Source organism: Cucurbita maxima, unplaced genomic scaffold (genome assembly GCF_002738345.1).
Source record: "Cucurbita maxima cultivar Rimu unplaced genomic scaffold, Cmax_1.0 Cma_Scf00005, whole genome shotgun sequence".
In the NCBI taxonomy this organism is placed as follows: Eukaryota; Viridiplantae; Streptophyta; class Magnoliopsida; order Cucurbitales; family Cucurbitaceae; genus Cucurbita; species Cucurbita maxima.
The window spans coordinates 6422625-6441351 of NW_019272021.1; the positions used below are offsets into that span (position 1 = coordinate 6422625).

Consider the following 18727-nt stretch of genomic DNA (forward strand, 5'->3'; position numbering starts at 1 on the left):
TTTTTTTTTTTTTTTTTTTTTTTTTTTTTTTTTTTTTTTTTTTTTTTGGATATAACATTTATTGAAATTTTTAAAAAAAATTATATAATTTCTAATAATTTGGTATTTAAAAAGTCTTTACAATGATCTTGGTGTAGAGTCAAAATTCAGGCTTTCATTGATGGCCCAATCTACAGTTAAAGTGGGCAGGAAGCCCAATTACTTTAGTAAGCCCAAGTTTTAGCGGCGTAAGTTAGCATCGGTCTCCTTCAGCCGGAGTTGTGCGCGGTCAGACACAAGAGCTTTACCTTCCGCTCTCATTTTTACTCAAAAATAGAAAACCAAAATTTCCTTCACATTCACTTTCTCAGTCCTTCCCTTTCCCTCTCTTTCTTCCTCCCGTTTAAAAAGGCTTCCGCGCCACACTCAGATTCTCATTTTTCCACTTTCCTTTGCTGTCCTTCCCTTTCTACTGCTTAGCCCTAGTTCCCGGAGGAATATGCCGCGAGAGATCATCACTCTGCAAGTTGGACAATGTGGGAACCAGATCGGAATGGAGTTCTGGAAGCAGCTCTGCCTCGAGCATGGAATCAGCAAAGACGGAATTCTTGAAGATTTTGCTACTCAGGTCCCTGCTTTGCTTCTCTTCTTCATATATTGTCGTATTTTTCTTTCAATTAGTTTATGTGTAATTTATTATGCACGTGGATGTCTGTACGAGTGTCAGTGTGCTTGGTTGCTGGGAAAATTGGGGGAGAGATGAGGAAATGGACAGTGTAGGCTGTTTGATAATATATAAACATGTTACCGCACTTTTTGAATTTGTTCGTTCAAATACTTTAGGAGATAAGTGGGGGATGGCCTAATAAGGGTTTTAACAAGCGAGATACATGGTGATTGGGGGATTCATGTGCAATTTCCTCCGGTTTGGACTATGCTGGCTTATTTTGAGTGATTTGGGGAAATGAGCTTACGCGAAGGGGTTGTTGATAGCACTTGGTCACTAGGGCGTCGGTGAAAGAGATGTGTCTAGTTTCTGGCGCATCGAATGTTGCAACTTTCATAACTTTGGATCAGATTCCTGGTTTTCGTTTTAGTTCTGCTATATAGCTTTCAACATGAATGGTTTTGCTCCAGTTTTACTTGCACCTCAGAGTTCGCTTAAAATGTTTTTTTCCAGTAATATGTGCTCTCGATTTAAACAGTTTCCAGCTCTTATCATATCGCAGAGGGTTTATGAATTACGTATATCAGTAGTGACTGGGTGACAGTGAACTGAGCCTCCCATTTGATCTCAGTGGAAGGATGTAAACATATTTTATGATATGCAGGGAGGTGACCGGAAAGATGTATTCTTCTATCAAGCTGATGATCAGCACTACATACCAAGAGCTTTACTTATTGATCTGGAGCCCAGGGTCATCAATGGTATTCAAAATAGTGAATATCGTAATCTCTACAACCATGAGAACATCTTTGTTTCAGATCATGGAGGTGGTGCTGGAAATATCTGGGCTAGTGGATATGATCAGGTTTTCTTTTTTCCTATATATTTTTCTTTTTACTTTCAAAATTCTCATTAGAGAAACACACTGATATTCCTTCTATGATCTAAAATTTGTTCATAACAAAGTTAGCATGCCATGCTTAGAATTCTATGCTATCCATGTGGCATCTTACTGACATTGATTTGAAGACACTATCAGGGAAAGGGCGTTGAAGAGGATATCATGGATATGATTGACAGAGAAGCAGATGGAAGTGATAGCCTTGAGGGTTTTGTTCTATGCCACTCAATTGCTGGAGGCACAGGATCGGGTATCTTCTGCTCTTCCTACTAACCTTTCCCAATTTTCTTTTTATTAGTTTCATTTCTATACTGGGAAATTGATAATGGGAAGGCATTGCAGTAAGGTAAGATCTAGTCATATTTTTGTACTATGTGTTCGCATGTATTTTTTAAGTTAAGAAACTGTCCAAGTTGATTCAGGATTTGAAGCAAAGAAGAATCCTAATTTTGGTTTCTGTCAGTTATTGATTCTTTAGAATTTAGATGATTGACGGTGACTGATTTGCAGATAAATTTGAAGGAAAAAAAAAAAAAAAAAAAAAAGGAAGAGAAAAAGAAGAAAAGAAAAGAGGAGGTCTAGTTCTCAATTTTAGGGGGTCTAATTATTTCATGTACAAGTCCAAAGTTGTATGAATATGTGATCGAGTTTTATCACTTGATATAATGCAGGCATGGGTTCATATCTCCTGGAGACTCTGAATGATCGCTACAGCAAAAAACTGGTTCAGACGTACAGTGTTTTTCCTAATCAGATGGAAACAAGTGATGTTGTGGTCCAGCCTTACAACTCACTTTTGACTTTAAAGCGACTGACACTCAATGCTGATTGTGTTGTTGTTCTTGATAATACTGCCCTAAATAGAATAGCTGTAGAACGCCTTCATCTATCAAATCCAACCTTTGCACAAACAAACTCTTTAGTGTCTACAGTAATGTCAGCTAGCACAACCACTTTGAGATACCCAGGATATATGAACAATGATTTGGTTGGACTCCTGGCCTCTCTAATTCCAACACCAAGATGCCATTTTCTAATGACAGGATACACACCACTCACTGTTGAGCGCCAGGTATTTTTCTTTGTGCTTTTAAGTTACGTATAGTATACAGTTTTATCTTAACTAAACTTCTTTGAGCATCATCAGTGGTTTTGTTGAATGCTTTTACTTGGTTAAAGTTGGGTTTTCTTTGCACAGAATTGTGACACATCTTGTATTGTCTCATTGTTGTATATGTCAAATTTTTGTGTAACAACTTTTATTTCTGACGATTTATCATTTGGCATAATTTACCCGTAAGAAAGTTTCTAGCAGTGGATAATCAAAGTTGTGCATCTTCCTTGCAGGCTAATGTGATAAGGAAAACCACTGTCCTTGATGTCATGAGAAGACTTCTGCAGGCAAGAGTTTTTGGTTGATTTTATTTTTAAGTAAAAAACCAATTTGTGCCTTTCATCTGACATTATGACATTATGCCCGTTTACAGACAAAAAATATTATGGTCTCCTCATATGCTCGAACAAAAGAAGCTAGTCAAGCGAAATACATATCCATATTGAATATCATACAGGGAGAAGTGGACCCTACACAGGTACTGATGATTAAAACGCCTGAAAAAAGAAAAGGAATAACAATTGGTTTACTGCAAGTTTGCGATGGATGCATTTTGATGTTTCCATTATGCTACAGGTTCATGAAAGTTTGCAGAGAATACGTGAAAGAAAGCTTGTGAATTTTATTGAGTGGGGCCCTGCCAGCATTCAGGTTTCTTTCAACTGTAAAATCAACCTATTTTCATATTCCAGTTTTCGCATTTAACTTTCTTCGTAGATTCATAAGAACATATATGCTGGATTGTTTTAGGTTGCACTCTCACGGAAATCACCATATGTTCAAACTGCCCATAGGGTAAAATTCTTCTGATCCCTTTCTAACCTCCTCTCAGTCTGCCATTAATTTAATATCTTGGCGCTTTTCTTTATTGCTCAATTTCAATCTCATGTCATCTGTTTCATTTCTAAATGCTTACTAGATGAAATAATTATCAGGTCAGTGGTCTTATGTTAGCTAGCCATACCAGCATCCGGCACCTTTTCAGCAAGTGTTTGAGCCAGTATGAGAAGCTGAGAAAGAAGCAAGCCTTTCTTGACAACTATCGGAAATTCCCAATGTTTGCTGTAAGATTTCCGTTCTAATATTTTCTGCTCCAATTGAAGATTTATTTGTTTATTCATTGGCCCTATCTAGTCTAACATATCGTGTCAGGAATAAATGTTGTCACGAACTTTTGTTAATCATGTACTAGTTAAGACAAGCCGTGTTGTACAGAGCATAATTAGTGTAGTGTATTTGTTCCTTCCTCATGAATTGTTCAATTGGTCAAAGTCTCAAATCGAAGTGAACAATTACAATTGGTCAGGACAATGATCTCTCCGAGTTTGATGAATCAAGGGATATAATTGAGAGTTTGGTTGATGAATATAAGGCTTGCGAGTCTCCAGATTATATCAAATGGGGAATGGAGGTCAGTACCCGTATATCTTTGAATTGCATTTCCTACACAGTGTAAGACCTCACTTATATGTGCTTTTATGAAGCAGGATCCCGACCAGTTTCTTACAGGAGAAGGAAATGCATCCGGGACAGCAGACCCAAGTTTGGCCGTCTGACAAGGCAAATAAGGTGAGATGTAGTTTATTTTTGTTGCAACAGAGGATTCTTATCTTCTAATTTAGTTCCATGCGTATTAACCTTAGTGGTCTGATATGATTATTGGCATCCTCAAGCATTATCTGGACTGCAAAATATTTTTTTATAATACTTTGGGGCAAATTTATAAGGTGACAAAATGCTAGCTGGTCTTCTAGAACTTAAACAAATGGAAGAAAATCTGCTTTAAATTCCATATGGGAATCCGCTTCCTTCCAATCCCTATGCCCTAATAAACCTACACTTGCACATTATATGTACACATACACGCACACACAAAAAGACAAATAATTTTAGTTTTTGTAGTATGCTGTCGCTTAAATGTTCACCTTGGTGACAAGCCCGTTTATTTGTGAGAGCTTTTCTTTATACTCCGCTAGATGATTGACTGCTTGAATTTCCTGATTGCAGGTCATGTTAATGGAGGTTGTAACCGTGTGATTTTTCATCTTTTACTTTTATTGAGTAAATATACAATCTGAAAATACAGATTCTCTCTGTATTTCTTCGTTAACGTAGGGTTGAGTCTCCCACTATTCTGATCCATGCGCAATCCATTTAGGTCTTCCATTTGCGTCAGTGAGGTGTCTTCTTTTGTTTTTATGTTTTTGGGACCGTTTGTGTGATGAAGAGTGAGGGTTGTGGCATCATAGTTGAGAACAGCATTGTTCATCCTACCATTCACATGTGGTAGGCCTTCTAACTTTAACATTGCACGTGGCGGGATTGTGTGCCATATTCTACAGACCCCATGTTTGATTGAGAATCTGAGTTAAGTGTTTGAGGATTATTCCATTGTCACTTGCAGATCACCGGCTCTGTTCCAACCTAAAACGTTCAATTAGAGTGAATGCCAGGTATTACCTATTCCCAATCCTCCATTGATTGATAATATTTCTTTTAGCCACTCGAAAATTGGTCTCTCTGTCAATAGATTAGTTCGAAATTTGAAATTTAAATTTAAACCTGTTTTATTTTATTATATAACCCGTAAATGATAATACTGACAGATGATGCCTGGCTGTGGGGTTAGAGGGACCGTTTGGCTTTAGGTTATTTTGTTGTTTTCTTCAGTGTAATAGAACATATCTTCATATAGAACCTAAAATGCAGGATTGGGTGGAGGAAGACCAGTCTACATCCGTGATTGGAACACATACTTTGTTTTGTGGACCATTATTTTCAAATTGCATATTGAATGAATGTGATGGTGGGAGGATCTCTAAGTGGCTTTTGAGATTTATGATTGAGTAGCTTTGTAAAGAGTGTTTAAGCCTCGCACCTAAACTAGTTGTGGAAGAACCATTTTAGTTATGATTCTTGGATTTTGATTTTTTTAACAATTTAGTCTCTTAACTTATTAGTAACTAATGAACATTAGCATTAAGTTTTAATCAGATTTCTTGTCTACCTAGATCAATAAACTATTTAGTGACTCAACATGTTTATAAGCATCGAACTCTTAAGTTAGTTAATATTAAGAATCTACATTTAATTTTGATAAAAAATAAAAATGTTAGCCGTTGACAGCTTAACTGATGGGACCCAATCAACTAATGAATGGGTGCCAACTAAGTGGACAGACTGTCAGTTTTTGGGCCCATCACAGGCCTTGTAATTAAATATTTCCAATCAAAACTAATTCCAAAAATTCAACAAAATGAATATAACACATCATACGATCTCCCAGTATAGGGGTGTTTTTTTCCCAATTTTTTTTTGGTAAATAAATAAATATGAAATTAGTGTTTTTTTTTTTTTTTAAAACCACGTGAAGAAGATTTTAAAATTGGCTTATATATGAAAAAATAAAATAGTCTCTTAACAGTTAAAAAAAAAGAAAAAAAAAAAAAAAAAGGGAACTAAATTTTAGTTTCGCAAGGAATTAAAAAAAGGAAAAAAAGAAATTGTGGAGCCCACAGCGGGTTTTGCCGGTTTCTTCTCTAATTTATTTATAAAATGCAAATCACCACATAATCCTCCGCCCCACTACTCTTCTCCTTCTCTTTCTTCGTTCTTCTTCATCGTTTGATCCGAGCTTCCAGAGATTTGGTTGTTCCGAGAGGGAGACCATCCATGGCGTCCTCTAATTCTACTTTTAGGGCTTTCTCCGGCCTCTTCACCTTCTTCACTCTCATCCTCTTCATTCTATCGCCACTCATTGACGCCCACTCTTCGGTCCCCTCTCCCGCTCCCGCTCCCGCTCCCGCTAGCGATGGTAACTACATTCCTCCTTTTCATTTCACTTCTATTTTCTAATTTGCTCAATCTCTATCTCTTCGCATTCTTGTTCTTCTTCTGTATTCCTTGTTTATTGATACCGAAGAATCTAGATCTTTCTTTCAATTCGGGTAGGAACATAATAGTTTTCGAATCTGAAGCTGATTGTGGACAATTTTGTGTGAAAACAGGGACCTCCATAGACCAGGGCGTTGCGTACGTGTTGATGCTGGTGGCGTTGGTTCTCACATACCTAATTCACCCGCTCGATGCATCTTCCAACAATTTTTTTCTGAATTGAATTCTAGGATTGTAGCAATGTAGGCGCTGTTTGTGGACGTTTTGAGAAGGAACGAGGCCCAACATTCTATTTCGTTGTCATAAATGCAGGTTTCAGAGGAATATGTTCATATTGGGTTTCGCAGATTTTAATCCATTGGTCTAATTATTCATTTGTTTATTCCATTACCTTTTTCTCTTCTTTTATCATGATTTATACACTGGATCCATTTTACAGAGAGAGAGAGAGAGTTCAAACCACACCTTTCTTCTAATAGGAGTAGGAGGATTATGTCCTCTGTGTTTCCCTTCCCATGGGGAACAGGCAAAACCAATCAAAATAAGGAAGCAGAAGGAAAACATTTTCAAATTTGAATAGGAAAATGGATTATCTTTTTCATAGACAACTACAGAGTCCTCTCCCCTCCTTATTTCTGGTTGGTTGCTAATTCATTACCTCCCCATGTTTGTCACGTACATAATATTTTGAGAAACTTAGAATCTTAGAATCTGTTTCGAATGACTTGCTTTAAACTTCTTGTCAAAGAATCGTGAAAGCTTGAAAGGTCGATCAAAACAGATTCTTAATCGAAAACTATAAATATCAAACCAAAGACCCCTAGAGACAAAATAGTAAATTTAATTCAAAGTTCATGTACATCTAATCTCGTGTTTGAACAAATCGTCGGGTGAATAACTGGACTTGAGAGGTCTCACAATAGGGGAGATTTTTGTTTCATTAGAAGTTGCTGTCTTAACCATCCAAAGGTCTTTGGCCAAAAGAATCTGTGGAGGAGATTTCTTGAGCTTACATACATAGGGACGGCACATTCCAAGTGACACTCCCTCTATTCAGTCATCGTTTCTTTTGGGTGTCTGTGATACAGAGCATACTTCATAACTTCGTAGAAGGAGACGACTATCCCGACAGAGGGACCGGCACGACCAACCCGGGGACCAATTCCAGTAAACATTCCTTTGATTCCTCCATCCCTGTCCAAAGTATAATGGAACTCATTGCCCAAAGTATAATGGAACTCATTGCCCAAAGTATAATGGAACTCATTGCCCAAAGTATAATGGAACTCATTGCCCAAAGTATAATGAAACTCATGCCAACACCAAGAACAACTACTAATGACAATGGAAACCTTGGAACCAAAATTGCTACTTACCTCCAAATTTCTGCCAGAGTTGTTCTTGTAGTCATCTTTAATGCCTTTTCAGAATCTCTCTGCAAAATACCAAAAGAAACACCAGCTGAAAACCAAATATCAAATGCAACCTTAATTCAGGGTGGGTGGAAAACTCTTAATATTTTGACGAGCGACAAAAATTTTCTAGCTTTTCTTAAACTAAAACACAGTCGTGATGTCGGGAGCCATAGAAACCCATATAGATACAGGCTAGCTTGTTTCCTAGCAAAAAAGGGTGTTCTCATGAAACTTTGATTCACCATTCCCAGCCATTTCAGATATCAAAGTCCCACGACTCAATCAGATGGTGTGAAGGTTTCAATTTTATATGTCAGCTGGGTTGGGAACCATTGGAACTGACTGAACTTCAGCTCAACAAGGAAGCTGTGAAATCAATCTCCGATGAACTTTAGCATAAAACGAAAGCAAACCTTCGCCAAAAGTGTGGGATCGGAAGCCTAAAATTAGAAAATTAATTGGGAAAGAAACCTCGATTTGCCTTCGGGTTTTAGCAACATCCAGTGGACATGTCGCAGCAGCTGCAAGACTTCCAGCAATGAAGCCAGCAGAGAAATTTGCACCAAGCACACTTGATACATTGGCGTCCTCTCCAACTAGGCTTAGAAATTTCCTCCTTGACTGCAAAACAAGGTGGACAGGAAAGACAATCAAAATCCTCAAACATACCAAAGCAAGGCATTATCATAGCTAAGATGTGCCTTTCTCAAACAGCTTGACAGAAAATTTCTCACAGGCTCAAGTGCTGCCCAGCAGATGGCAGAAAATGGGACATCTCGAGCAAGTTGTGCACCAAGGCCAGTCCATAAGAAACGATAGTTCTGTACTGTTGGAAACGGAATCAATACTTTAATACAAAACTTCTACATAACTTGACTAGACACCGAATCGAACTTCAACTAGTGCTTACAATCTTGAAGGCAATTACCCCTAATAGGGTTGACAACCTCAACCAACGTCTTCCACACCCCTGGAGGCTTAGTGCCAGTTTGTTTTTCCCTAAACGCCTAGGAGAGGGAGGGAAGAAAAATACTTGAACTATGAGCATGAGCAATGATTTAGGCTTGTAGCATATCGTCATAAATAAACCCGAAATAAAGATCAATATGCATAATCCTAAACCTGCATTCGCGTCCGTGCAAGTTCAACAGGGTAACATGATATAACAGCTAATGAGCGGGCAGCTGATCCTGCAACTAATGGAACATATGGAGTCAAGTTCGGAGCGTTCTTGGTAGTAAAATCTTCCATGAAATTGCGGAAGATATCATAACAAGGCATGTAGATCCCCACCTGGTAGGCAGCAGGAAGCAAAAAATCATAAACAATGTAATCCGTGGTCATACATCTCAGCTAAAAATAAATACTCACGGTTGGCACAGCCAGAGTTAGGCTTGCATATGTGCCTCGCCACAGCCTCCCAAAGCCTTCCTGCAAATCGTTCAGTTCTTAGCGTTACTGATACTAATCGATCCACCCTTAACAACAAAGTGCCATGTCAAATACACTAGCAAGCTATGCAGGGATCAGGATAAGTAAAGGTAGAAGACTATTGATCACCATAGAGACCATCTAACTTTACTAACATAATTATTCGGAGCTCGATCCTTTCATTAAATACTACATTTCACTGAAACTACAAAAGCTACGGTGCATCTACGAAACTTATGGATGATCTTAATTAGTATTAGTCTTAAGATCCTCGACTAACCTGACGAATAACCTTGTTGAACACATCGAACGTTCCTGTATACCGGTTACACTCTAGCGAACAATTAGGTTCGAGGCCAACGAGAGAACGTGAGCTGGATACTGATGAACATCTCAAATTAGGAATCACCTGAGGAACAACCAAGAAAAAGTTCATTGAGAGTTTTTTCATTATTCAATGTGAGACAACAATTGGCACAAGGTCCTAGCCTCTTCCAGCTCATTGTAAAATTACCAAAGAACTCAGAGTTCCTATCATATTAACATATTGAAACCAATGCAGAGTAAGGTATTCAATTCACACACACCGTATTCCTTTCTAAACTTGTCATCCGGCAGGGCCCTTCATATGGTTCTCCAGCAGCTTGTGCTTGCAACCTTGTCTGAAGAGACATAATCAAAACAAAAAACCAACTTAAAGGTACTCACAAATATGCAACAACACTTGGAAGAACGTCAAGATATTAGTAATTGAAACTACTCTGTCTTCTAAAGAACAAGAAAGAAAACAAGAAAACCCCAATTACAAATTCATAGAAATTTAACATACTTTGGCAATGTCAAGGGGATTAACGAGAATGGCAGAAACAACGGCGGCGGCAGCGGCGGAAAGGGATCTTTCTCCAAAGCTCAAATTGGCATCAGAGAGAGTATTAGAACGGCGCGGCTGCTCCGAGGGGCCTTCTTTGCCGCCTCTCAACATGGAATCCGATAGAGAAGAAACGTTTCCCTCAAAATCAACCCGGGTGGATGAGCAACTCGTCCAAGAGGGTAAATTTGGCTTCAAGCCCACCATATCTTCCTCCACGCAACTGGGTTGAAGAACACCGTACTAATTTCCGTTCTTCCCAATGTTAAGAAGTATTGGGAACTGGGAAATGCAAATTTTCAAAGAAGAATGCGTCCTATAAGACTTTTCGCTGTTGAAGGCTCAAAAATTGTGGGAAGATGGGTCGACGAATTTGACTGAATGTGAAAGAAAATTGAGGCGGCTACAGATAGTTTGGTGATCAGAGTGAAATCGAAGAGGAAGACGAATTGGGTTTTGTAAAACACATAAGAAAAACAGAAATATATATATGATTTCATTGATTTGTGGGAAATTGTAAGCTGCAGGCAATGTTCATTTCATGGAAAGGGATTCGTGGCGTGGACAGAAAGGCGCCAAGCAATTGGTGGAGCAGTGGCAAGTCCTTCGACTTCTATCTTTATTTTTATATTTATTTTCATTTCTGTGAATAAAACTTTTGGAGGCCTAATTAGGGTTTGTGATTTTATTCTATTCTATTTTATTTATTTAATTTGAGTTGTTAAATTGTTTATAACCAACCCTGACACAAAATGCCACCTCTCAAATAACCTTAAATACAACTGGATGAATAACTAACTAGTCATAGAATAACAAAAAATACAACTTTATTCCAAAAAAAAAATAAAACTTTATTTAAAAAAATATTACAAAAAAAAAAAAAAAGCGTGGTCAACAACGGAACATATAACGACACCACTTTTCACACACGTATTGATCTATTTAAAAGCGGGTGATTTTGTAATTTAAAACCATGGGAAGAATGCAACAAAATATATAAGTGAAAATATACTCTGAAATCTGTTTAAAAGAACCTTAAAATGAAGTTTAATGAGATAATTTAACAATGTCGAAAAGCATATCATTTTTATTTTTCTAGTTCATATAAATTAGGAATTTTCTACTAAATATAAAATTTAATAAATTAGTTTAAATGGAAACGTTTTAAATAAATAAAATATAAAGACTAAAGCCCATATGTTTGGGCTGCCTATTTTTGTTACAAATGCCAATAATATTGGGCCGATAGTATTAAATGGGCTTGGCCCAGTCGTCCGGCTTAAGTTCGAAATCATTTATAAAAGGCCCACTAAAGCCCAAACACTTTGCATTTTAGTCCAACTCAAATAGAATTTTGTAATGTGGGGCCCACATTGGTGTATGTTGTACATGCATGCATGTAAATGTAAATGATTGGTGGATGCATGTGATGGGCATGCCTTTATTATCATGGACCAATAGTTACTGAATGGGCTTTGCTGTTCCACGTGGAGGCTATAAAGGTGTGTATGGTACTCACGAGTGTGGTGTGGTCCATCTGATTACTCCCTTAGTTGTTTGTCACACTTATTCTGTCGGTCAAATGGGCCTAATGGGCCCTTCTTTTTCTTTTTTCTTTTTCTTTTTCTTTTAATTTCCCTAATTTTCACAATTATCTTTATAATGCTATTCATTACTCACTCATATATATATATATAGTAATTAAAAGTTATTGGAAATAATTTTTTCCACGTCACGAGTAATCCATTTGGGCCTAGACTGCAATTATTTCTGCGTATCCAGGTGTTTATGGCCCACCAATAAAAACGTACGAGGGAAATTATTGAATAGATGGGCCCAGCCCATTTAAGCAAGTTCAAATAGAGGCCCAAATCCCCCTCTGATGTTTGTCCACTATCCCACGTGATCTCTCAATTTTGTCACAACTCAATTCTCCACCCTAATATTATGTCAGCTAGCACTTCAGTACTTGTAAATATACACGAGGATTAATGTTCATTAGTGCAAAATGGAGATGGATACGACTCGTTTACTCTATTTGTACGATCCGTTTACTCTCTAACTCAACTACTAATTCATCTAGGTCGAAGATATATCCTTAAATAAGTTGAATTATACTCATGGCACTTTTTATTGCCTTCTCTAATCTAAAAGAGGAAAAGAATAATCATGAAATAAGGTTTAAACAAACATAAGAATAATCACATCATTACATGTTTGTTAGATACTCAATATGGGACCACGTTTTGAGTGGAATAAGTTGATTGAATAGGAGGGGTGATAGAGGATTTTGGCTGTTTTATTGAGTAAATATGTTAGGATTGGAATGGGAGAGGGTTAAAGATGATGGGGGTGTAAAAGGGGAAGGGTAGGACAGAAAAATGGCCACCACAGACCCACACAAGAATCAGTGCTGTGTAGACGACACCAACCTATATGCTTTCTTCTCCCTCTTTTTCTCGCCTTTCTTTTCACTTTCCTTCATTTCTCTTCTTCTTTTCTTTCTCTTCTCATCTTCAACCTAACCTACTTCCCTAACTATGTAGCCCTCTTTCTTTCCCTTTCACCCTACCCGCTCGTTAACATATCGGTTCTTATAAAGAGTTACCAGATTGTTCAATCACGAACATTGTCGACAATACTATGATTGAGACGACATAAATGCATGTCTGACTGCCATATGCACTTTAAACACAAGATTTACTGTCAGATCCCACGTCGATTGGAGAGGGAACAAATATCAATGAGGACGCTGGGCTTCGAAGGGGGTAGATTGTGAGATCCCTCGTAGGTTGGAGAGGGGAACGTAATATTCTTTATAAGGGTGTGGAAACCTATCCAACATGTTTTAAAAATCTGGGAAAGCCTGAAAGGAAAAGTCTAAAGAGAACAATATTCAGTGGCGGAGGACTTGGGTTATTACATGTATGATGTATGATTCTCATAAAAACGAACAAATCAAAGAAGGCTCAATCGATATTGTTGTGTTAACTTCTTCTCTTTTAAGTCTAGGTGTGAAATCCCCCATCGGTTCGGAAGAACGAACATTCATTACAAGGGTGTGGAAACCTCTCCCTACCCTGAAAACCTCTCACTAGAAGACATGTTTTAAAAACTTTGAGGGGAAACTCGAAAGAAAAAAAACCATAAAGGGTCATATATGCTAGTGGTGGGGTTTGGTTGTTACAAATAATATCAGAGCCAAACATGGGGCAATATGCCAGCGAGGAGGCTAAGCCCCGAAGAGCGGTGGACACGAGGCAGCGGCGTGCCAGCAAGGCACTAGACCCAGAAGGGGGTGGATCGGGGAGTCCCACATCGATTAGAGAAGAAAACTAGTACTAAAGAAGACGTTGGGTCCCAAAGGGAGGTGGATTAGGCCGTTACACTAGGCTTGCTCAAAGGCTCTGCGGGTTTAGCCGATGGGACAAAACATACATTTATTATACCAAGCAAACACATAACAAACCATAAAGGGATATCCACTCGGTTTTCAAATTAGCTAGTAATACACATATTTGTCTCTAGCTAACTTACATATTTTAAGATATAACGAACAGGAAATACGAGACATATCACACGAACGGTAACAACAACACAAAGGGTTGATATTACGATTCATCGACAAATTCGATATCATGAAGTAATACAAAAAAATAAAAAAATAAAAGGATTGAATTGAACTAAAATGAGAGAATGAAATGTAAAAAAAATGGAAAAGGAAGGGTGAAGAGAGAGTGATGGTCCACAAGAAACCTCGTACCAGTTGTCTGCAGTTAGAGGGCTAAATTATTTTCCAACATCATAACATTTATTTCAAAAGCTAAGTGTGACAGATGTGTATTGCCTCTTCAATTATTCTCTCCTTTTTCAACTTTCTAAATGAAGATATATATAAATAATTTCCCCCTAATTGCACACACAATCTTATCACCCTACCCCCCACTATAAATCGTTTCACATTTAAGGACTTCCCATCTAATGTTTGGTCTTTTTGTTAAATTATTTGTTCAAATGGGTTTACAAACCTAAAGAATTCATCTCGTTTCTCTTTATTTTTCACATAATCTTAAACTCTAACATGTTCAGTTTACTCGAACAATGTTTTTAGACGCTTAATCCTTAATTAACACACTGCTACTAATGTCCGATGTCCAAATTGGTAATTTAACCTAATTTCGTTACTTTATTTTTTCAAATTTCAAATACAATTAGTTGGTCAAAATTAAAAAAAGGAATAAAGTATTTAGATACTCCAACCTACTACCCCATTTATTGAACATATCTCAAATCTAGAAAAAGTGGGGATTACATAAAGGGGCATCTCACTATTCTATTTCCATACAATACAATTCACTCCAAAAATAAAAGCTCAGGAAACTTAATTTAGAACACAAAAATTTAGAAACTAATAATAACAAATTAATAAATAAAAAAAGATGGCAAAAATAAAACCTCTCACAGACACAGCTGCTCGTACGATCCCAGCTAATTTGTCAGTCAGTCAGTCAATGCGATACTAAAGCTTGGATCTTGAAAATAATTCTCTACGTCCCATTTACATGAATCGAAATCCACCGAAATGTCCCCGAAATCTTCCCATTTCGGAATTTCCAGTTCCATTTGGTCGGAAAATAACGGTTGTGGGCTTCTTAGATTGAACAAGAAACTGTTGGAGTTCCGATCATATAACCAATTGAATTCGTCTTCTAATCCTGATTCTTCGCTTAGATGCTCAATGGGTCTCCAATTTTGTTCTTCTAATCTCAAGACGGAAGTCGGAGAGCAGTGATTCCGGAATTCTTTGCTGTAGGAAACTCCCACTGCTGCCGTACTATGATTTTCCGGCGGCGGCGGTGGTGGCGGTGGAGGGAGGTATGTGACAACAGTTGTTTTGGAATTGGGAGCTTCGGCGACGAAATTGGTAAAAGCGTTGGGACCTCTAAGGCGGACGGCGGCACGGTCGTAAACGACAGCGGCTTCCTCCGCCGTGTCGTAGGTTCCAAGCCAAACTCTTGTTCGCCGTAAAGGGTCTCTGATCTCCGCTGCCCATTTGCCCCACGGCCGCCGCCGAACTCCTCTAAACTTTCTATGGCTCTCCGAATTCGACGGCGGCTTAACTCTCGATTTCGGCGGCGGTGGCTTTTTGGAACAATCGGTAGTGAGAAGCCTGATCTCAGTCACGTGGCGTTTGACGTGGCGGATGAGGATTGGCTCTTCGTCCTCACCACTGGACGAATCGGTCGCATCGCCGTCGGTGTAGGAAATTCGGACGAGCTTGGTCTCCGTCGCCGGTTTGTCGGTGATGGTCCGAACTTCTCTGAACTTAATTCCGGCGGAACAGACTCGCCCCATTGATGGGTACTGGAATTCCATAGCCCTCTAAACTTTAAACTCAAGATTCGTAAAAAAAAAAAAAAGGGGGAAACGAAATAAGATCTTTTAAGAACTAAATTTAGAGAAGTAGTAGGAAGGGGAATGAGAGTGAAAAGAGGAAGAGAAGGTTCTGAGACTGAGTCGGAGCAGAGCAGAGCAGAGGAAAGCAAAGAGGCCTAGATTTATATGACGCTTCTGTCCTCTTCACTTTCTCGACCAAATATTTTTTAAGTTGGTAAGTATCTATTAATTAAGTATAAATTTCAAAGATTAGAATCGCCGCATATTCCATCAGAACGTTGTGCTTTCGACACGTGGCCGTCCCCTTTTTCACTTTCTCCGTTTTATTTATTTATTTATTTATTCATTTATTTCAACTATGAAACGGGAGCAGATATTTTTTTGGTTTGTTCATGCTCCCAAGTCCTACACATAATAATAATAAGGTTTCTACTTGTTCTTTTTTTTCTTTATTGTCTCTTCCATTATAAAACCAACATTATTTTTATAACGTTTAATATTTATCTTATATTCATTAAGGAATTGGCTTAGAGTTATTTGAATGGTTAGAATGTCAAAAAGGTAAAACTCCTCCACTATCTAAATTTAAATGGTTTTTTTCTGTTTTTTTTTTTTTAACAGATTATAAATAACAGGCCAGGCATGTGAGTCCAAGACATTAAAGGAACTGTCATTCTCATTAGATATGATCACAAAATTCATCTTCTTCACGTGACTTTCCTTCACCCATGGATTTATTTTGTTTTTTTTATTTTTATTTATTTCTCTTCACTTCGAATAAACTTTGGAGTGTTTAAGTTTTTATTTTTATTTCTCTTCTCTTCGAATCAACTTGGGAGTGTTTAAGCCTGAAACTGAAAGTTAAGAAATATTCCGAGGACAGCCTTCAAAAACTATTTCAGCTAGCACTAGTTTAGGAATAAGTATTTTCAAAATATTTATTTGGACTCGTGCCTTTAAAAGGTAAGCATTTTGGTCCCTCTCTACATTAGCTATAAATTTTTACTAAAGATTTTCTTTTTTATTCAAATTTTGAAAATATGGATCAACTAGACTCATGGATGAATTAAAGTTGAAACTACGGAAGTCAAAACAGTAGTTTAACCTTAAAATATTACCATCTAACAACTAATGATATTTAAGATTTTAAAGGTAAGACTTCAAAGATAATGGATGAATGTATATTGGGCTAACTGTTTTTTTTTTTGTAACATTCATAGACACAAATATTTCAAACACTGAGAAATTATTCAATTAGACCGGCATTAGATATGAATTCTATAACAACTTAAGTTCACCACTAGTAGATATTGTACTCTTTGGATTTTCCCTCTCGAACTTCCCCTCAAGATTTTTAAAACATGTCTAATAGAAAAAAGTTTTCATACTCTTATAAAGAATACTTTGTTCCCCTCTCCAATCGATGTGGGATCTCACAATCCACCCCCTTTCGGGGCCCAATGTCCTCGTTGGCACTCGTTTCTCTCTACAATTGATGTGAGATCTCACAATCCACCCTCCTTCAAGACCCAACGTCCTCACTAGCACACAAAGCCTGGTGTACACTCCCCTCCAGAGCTCACCATTCTCGCTGCTGGCACATTGTCTGGTGTTTAGCTCTGATACTATTTGTAACCACCTAAATCCACCACTAGCAAATATTGTCCTCTTTAGTCTTTTTTTTCGAGCTTCCCTCGAGGTTTTTAAAACACGTCTACTAAGGAAAGGTTTCCACACCCTTATACAAAAATATTTCGTTTTCCTCTCCAACCGAGGTGGGATCTCACAACAAATTCAATGGCAATAAAACTCATATGCCAAAAAGTAATTTCTTTTAATATAAGAAGCCTAGGAACCAACCAAACATCCTTTTCTCTCTCTCATTAGATGACAAATGTTGGGCAATGGTCCAAAACTCATTATTGGAAGTGAAGGCTCCCGAAACCAAACAAAGAGAGCATGCATGTAATAACCCGACCCTGCTGTTGGCAGAATTGCCGAGGTGAATGATGAAGCTTTGATAGATATTATGTGCCTTAGAATTTAAGTTTTTAAGTATATGAATAGCTTTGGACAATTATTATCTGAAAGGGAAATCTGAGGTGTAGTTCATGTCCACCTACGTTTGAAGAGATGGCAAAACCAACTTGAGGATACCAAAGGACAACACAACATTTAATGATTTATTTCTTTTTGGGAATGGGAGGTAGGAATTGTCCCACTTTCTTTGTCAACCAAACTGCAGCCCTTAATCTCTTTCTATTGACAGAGAGGAGAGAGATAGATCTTAATGAATTGACGTAAGAATGGTAGGTGCAACAAAGAAGACATTTCGTCCATAATTGTCAACTAAGACAAGATAATGTCAAGATGTTTTCGGATGAATCTTATTTATATTTGGATTGGATAAGCTTAAAACGTATTTTGAAATAATAAAAACCCTTCTTAATTTTTAACTATATTTTGTTATATAGTAAAAAAAAAGTTATCCTAAATTCTTCCAACTTGTGCCTTTTTTATTGCTTAAAATCTCTACAGCTATACAAAACTCAACTTACATCTAAATGGAAGTTCTGTCCCAAGAAATAAATCCTAGATCCAAGAATATATATGGATTTTTATTACCATGGGTCTGGTATATGGGGCAACTCTGGAAGTGCTTAAAAATGTGTTTAAGCCATTCCAAATAGGTAATGATTGGAGAGCCATAAAATCCCATGTTCTTTAGGTTAGGTTATGTAGAGCCTTACCCTCCAACCCACCCCGCTAGTTTCATCTCTACGTTTGCAGCAAAATAAGTACAAATAATTTCTCAATTTCTAAGGAAAAATGTCTAGATCCAAGCAAGAAATATAAGGCAGTTGACAAAATGAATGGTGAAAAAAGAGATTAGAATGTGGAAAAGATCGCATACCCTCAGAAGTCAAGTGGGGTGGAAATGCAATTGGAACCGCGCTGGCCCATTTTCCGCCTTTATCCTCCACCATCATAAGAAGCCATGATGCGCAATAGTTTCTTCGCTATCTGGAAATCTAGGATTAAGAATCACAGGTCATGGAAC

General features: G+C 37.7%; 4 protein-coding genes across 11 annotated transcripts; 2 read left to right on the top strand and 2 right to left on the bottom strand.

Annotated features, from left to right (window-relative positions):
• The first annotated feature begins 288 nt into the window (after positions 1-288).
• On the top strand, positions 289-5594 carry LOC111479548 (tubulin gamma-2 chain). 5 transcript variants are annotated; one of them, XM_023124247.1, is made up of 15 exons: positions 289-607; positions 1311-1511; positions 1686-1797; positions 2219-2619; positions 2895-2948; positions 3035-3139; positions 3238-3312; positions 3412-3456; positions 3597-3725; positions 3968-4072; positions 4149-4230; positions 4669-4683; positions 4777-4947; positions 5066-5114; positions 5371-5593. In XM_023124247.1, the coding sequence occupies exons 1-11, from the start codon at positions 479-481 to the stop codon at positions 4215-4217; spliced, it is 1425 nt and encodes a 474-aa protein (XP_022980015.1). In that variant the 5' UTR covers positions 289-478; the 3' UTR covers positions 4218-4230; positions 4669-4683; positions 4777-4947; positions 5066-5114; positions 5371-5593. The 5 variants fall into 5 exon arrangements, with proteins under 5 accessions (XP_022980015.1, XP_022980016.1, XP_022980014.1 ...); XM_023124248.1 differs by having other exon boundaries at positions 4820-4947; XM_023124246.1 differs by having other exon boundaries at positions 4669-4947; positions 5371-5594.
• Positions 5595-6203: 609 nt separating this feature from the next.
• On the top strand, positions 6204-17951 carry LOC111479127 (arabinogalactan peptide 20-like). Of its 2 annotated transcripts, XR_002717609.1 has the most exons (3): positions 6204-6475; positions 6669-7007; positions 17940-17951. XR_002717609.1 is itself a non-coding variant. In XM_023123618.1 (2 exons), exons 1-2 carry the CDS (start codon positions 6334-6336, stop codon positions 6776-6778), a joined length of 252 nt encoding a protein of 83 aa, XP_022979386.1. In that variant the 5' UTR covers positions 6215-6333; the 3' UTR covers positions 6779-6945. The 2 variants fall into 2 exon arrangements, 1 of the variants encoding a protein (XP_022979386.1); XM_023123618.1 differs by lacking the exon at positions 17940-17951 and having other exon boundaries at positions 6215-6475; positions 6669-6945.
• Positions 7380-10869, bottom strand: LOC111479124 (mitochondrial carrier protein MTM1). Of its 2 annotated transcripts, none has more exons than XM_023123613.1 (10): positions 10231-10869; positions 9989-10063; positions 9682-9810; positions 9342-9401; positions 9093-9263; positions 8899-8977; positions 8705-8796; positions 8442-8591; positions 7932-7990; positions 7380-7749 (listed from the first exon to the last, which is right to left on the bottom strand). In XM_023123613.1, exons 1-10 carry the CDS (start codon positions 10474-10476, stop codon positions 7605-7607), a joined length of 1206 nt encoding a protein of 401 aa, XP_022979381.1. In that variant the 5' UTR covers positions 10477-10869; the 3' UTR covers positions 7380-7604. The 2 variants fall into 2 exon arrangements, with proteins under 2 accessions (XP_022979381.1, XP_022979380.1); XM_023123612.1 differs by having other exon boundaries at positions 8881-8977; positions 10231-10868.
• Positions 14521-18670, bottom strand: LOC111479125 (pathogenesis-related genes transcriptional activator PTI6-like). 2 transcript variants are annotated; one of them, XM_023123616.1, is made up of 2 exons: positions 18581-18670; positions 14521-15633 (listed from the first exon to the last, which is right to left on the bottom strand). In XM_023123616.1, the coding sequence occupies exon 2, from the start codon at positions 15622-15624 to the stop codon at positions 14770-14772; it is 855 nt and encodes a 284-aa protein (XP_022979384.1). In that variant the 5' UTR covers positions 15625-15633; positions 18581-18670; the 3' UTR covers positions 14521-14769. The 2 variants fall into 2 exon arrangements, with proteins under 2 accessions (XP_022979384.1, XP_022979383.1); XM_023123615.1 differs by having other exon boundaries at positions 14521-15656; positions 18581-18639.
• Positions 18671-18727: the final 57 nt, after the last annotated feature.